Raw genomic sequence first — 4150 nt, forward strand, 5'->3', positions numbered from 1 at the left:
AGGGGTGCTTGAAAAATTATGAACCCTTTAGAATTGTTTATGTTTCGGCATAAATATGACCTGAAACATCATCAGATTATCACACATGTCCTACTAGTAGATAAAGAGAACTCAATTAAACAAATGAGACCAAAATATTATATTTGGTCATTTGTTTATAGCAGAAAATGATCCACTATTACATATTTGCAAGTGGCAAATGTATATGAATCCCCAGGATTAGCAGGTAATTTCAAATTACATTTGAAATTAGAGTCAGGTGTTTTCAATCAATCGGATGACGATCAGGTCTGAGTGGGCACCCTGTTTGATTTAAAGAACAGGGATATATCATTCATTCATTCAACCTTTATTTAGACAGGTTGGTCCCACTGAGTCTCAGGGACTCATTTACAAGAGAGACCTACAATAAAATCTGAAATCAAGTGCAGCGTCTGAATTTGCAGCATTGCGTGGACATTGGAGGTAGTGCCTCTGGATTGGCAGAACTGGGGTGGTTCCCTTCTTCAGAAAGGGGGACTGGAGGGTGTCCTCCAATTATAGGGGCATCACTCTCTTCAGCCTCTCTGGTCCGATCGTTGGTCGAACCTCAGATCCAGGATCCTCAGATCCAATGTGGGTTTCATCCTGGCCGTGAAACACTGGACCAGCTCTTTACCCTCACTAGGGTCCTCAAGGTGTCATGGGAGTTGTCCATCCAATCTACATGTGTTTTGTGGACTTGGAGAAGGCATTCGACTGTGTTCCTCGGGGTACACTGTAGGGGGTGCTCTATGAGTTTAGGATTGGAGGCCTGTTTTTACGGGCTGTTCAGTCCCTATACAAGTGATGCAAGATTTTGGTTTGCATTGCCGGCAGTAAGTCGTACCCCTTCAGGGTGGGAGTTGGACACCACTAGGGCTGCCCATTGTTACAGATTTTTTTTCTCATAACTTTTATGGACAGAATTTCTCCATGCAGCCAGGGGGCAGAGGGATTCTGGTTCAGTAGCCTCAGGATTCCATCTCTGCTCTTTGCAGATGATGTGGTCCTGTTGGCGTCATCGTGCCATGCTCTTCAGCTCTCACTGGAGCAGTTCATAGCTGAGTGTGAAGCAGCTGGAATGAGAGTCAGCACCTCCAAATCTGAGGCCATGGACCTCAGTCGGAAAAAGGGTGGATTTGATATATCAGGAAGCAGATCAATAAATAATATTTAAATTTCCGTCACAATTGCTTTGACTCCTCACAGACTAGAGTTGTTTTAGGATGATAGCAATGCACTCTTTAGACTAGTTGTTAGTTCAACAGTTCCTACAGAATAAATATTGTTTCTGCAAATTAAGTTTGTTCAAATAGCTGTTTAAAACAGGAAGGACTTTCCATTGAACCATCTGAACTACTGCTTTAAGGCCGTTGTGCTTTGTACTACTATCAAACATTTTTCTTTCTATTTTCTCCTCCTCCAGGAGTCGATCAGTGACTTCTACTGGTACTACTCTGGGAAAGATGTCATTGATGAGCAAGGCCAGATGAATTTCTCCAAGGCAATCAACGTGGCCAAGCAGGTCTTCAATACGCTCACTGAGTACATTCAGGTATGAGAAAGAACTTCAGTTCTGGTCACATCACTGCCACACAGAACCACCTGATCACAGACGGCCTCAACATGAGTTGATTGAAAATGTAAAATAATTTGAACCAAGTCATTTACTATGTTTTCTGACCTAATCGCTTCTGCATAAACCTTAATTATTGTTCATCCATTCATTTTCTACTGCATGTCCATTGTGGTGTTATGAATTCAAGAAGTCCAAGAGGAACATCAAGACACCCCTTTACACAGTAGCACGGCCCCGTGTATCCAGGACAGAGAGGACACATTGTCCTCTGGCTCTGCTCCTTCAACAGACCCAAGAGCATTGTCCTGGATTGACGATACATCTCCCACTCCTTCCTACTATCAGTTGTTGAGAAACATTCATGAACACATCACCCATCAAACACAGAAATAAGACACTTGAGGTTCTGTCCATAAACACACACAGGACTGGGCACCAGGGACAGCCCTTGCTGAGTCAAACTTGAACCAGGAATGAATTCAACTTGGTGCCAAGGATTTACTCACACCTTTGGCTTTGATTACACAGGGACCAGACCTGACCTCAGTCCAGTAACACCATCCTCCCACAGCATCCCAAAAGATCATGGTACCCCAGATGTATGAAACACATCTAGACTGACCTGGGCCACATGAAATATCTGTGGACAATAATCAATGTTGGACAGCACGGTGGATCAGTTGTGGCGGCTGTGGCAGAGTGGTTAGAGCAGTCATCCTCCAATGCGAGAGTTGGGGGTTCTAATCCACCAGCAGTCACATGTCGAAGTGTTCCTGGGCAAGACACTGAACAACTCGTTTTCTCTGATGTGTGTCCCTTCGGTGTATGAATGTGATAAAGCACTGATTAGTCTCATTAGAATGATTTGTTCAATTAGCTTTGTAGAGATCTAGTAGAGTGCTGTATGAATGGGTAAATGAGGACACAGATTGTAGTGTAAAGTGCTTTGAGTATCTTAAAATAAGATAGAAAGGCACTATATAAGTACAGTCCATTTACCATTTACCATTTGGTAGAGTTGCCGCTTCTCAGTGAGCAGGTCGCTCTGGGTCAACTCAAGGCCGGAGGGCTTTCTAAGTGGAGTTTGCATGTTCTCTCCATGCATGAGTGGGTTTTCTCCAGATACTCCAGTTTCCTCCCACACACCAAAAACATGCATGTTAGACTGATTGCTAACTCTAAATTGTCCCTATGTGTGTGAGAGAGAGTGAATGGTTGTTTGTCTCCTTTGTTTCTGTGTGTCCCTGTGATGGACTGGAGACCTGTCCAGGGTGTCCCCTGCCTCTTGCACAGTGATAGCTGGACATGGGCACCAGTGACCCCCTTGACTTGAAAAGGAAGAAGCGAGTAAAGACAATGGATGGATGGATGAATAATCAATGTCATTTAAAAAACATTTATAGTTGTGTTTATGCTATGTTCAAATGAAAAGATACTCATAGTTTTGTGTATCGTTCTCTTTATACAAATATCTTTTTTATTTTTTTACATGTACAGTAGTCCCTCATTTATCGCAGGGGATCCGTACCCTCAAGACCCGTGATAAGTGAAAAATCGTGAAGTAGAAATAGTAGTACAAGTAGTAAGTAGTAGTTTATATGTATATATATATATATATATATATATACTTTGTATATATATATATACTTTGTATGTATATGTATATGTATATGTACAGTATATAATGTGCAACAGGTGCTAAATAATTTAAAATAATTTATTTTAAATAAAAAAATCCATGCTGATCATGTGGCTCATCCATTAATCAGCCAGTTGTGTGTCATGTCCAATCTTATTTTGAAAAACCACGATAGAGTGAGTCCGCAATAAACGAACTGCGAAGTAGCGAAGGAGTACTGTATAATTTTTTGAGTGTTTGATCATTTTGCTGTGCAGAGACAAACTGACCTTTGTTGTTGTTGCTGTTGTTGCAGGGGCCATGCACTGGCAACCAGCAGGGCTTAGCTCACAGTCGACTGTGGGATGCAGTCGTTGGTTTTCTACATGTCTTTGCTCACATGCAGATGAAACTGTCTCAGGCAAGTCAAGTTCACAAAGGTTGACACTTCTGTGTGCTTTTGAGTATGAAGTCAATATTATGTCACTCTTTGAGCACAGTAGAAAAGGAATATGTGTTTATCAGTTTCTTCTGCACCACTTAAGGCTCCCCTTATAGATACTAGTAAATAGTTTATAGATATGTTATTAATTCCTCTATAAACACTTTATAAATTATTAATAACTGCTTATTATACTTTATTTATGGGTGACAGACAAAACTGACCAGTTTCTTGTCAAATAGTGAGCCAAATCTGTTCATCTATATATTTCATCTAGAGTTGTTATATTAAACATTTCAGACTAAGTTAGTACCTTGTAAGCACAATAAACATTTGTGAACCTATTTTTTTAGCATATAATATTGTACTTCATCACTGCATTATAAGAATCTACAACTAATATTATATCCTAAAAAATATAGGTTTACAAATTCTTGTGCTTACAAGGTAGAGAATAACCTTCACATCAAGGTAGAGAATAACCTTCACA

At 40.6% G+C, this 4150-nt stretch overlaps 1 protein-coding gene across 1 annotated transcript in view; it reads left to right on the forward strand.

Moving 5' to 3' along the window:
- ryr2a (ryanodine receptor 2a (cardiac)) overlaps positions 1-4150 on the forward strand; it is a 554599-nt gene that overhangs the window by 432485 nt on the left and 117964 nt on the right. Inside the window, 2 exon segments of the mRNA XM_037691577.1 lie at positions 1448-1576; positions 3535-3639. Coding sequence (XP_037547505.1) covers positions 1448-1576; positions 3535-3639 — 234 coding nt within the window.

Source organism: Nematolebias whitei, chromosome 17, assembly GCF_014905685.2.
Source record: "Nematolebias whitei isolate Nwh7 chromosome 17, NemWhi1, whole genome shotgun sequence".
Classification (NCBI taxonomy): Eukaryota; Metazoa; Chordata; class Actinopteri; order Cyprinodontiformes; family Rivulidae; genus Nematolebias; species Nematolebias whitei.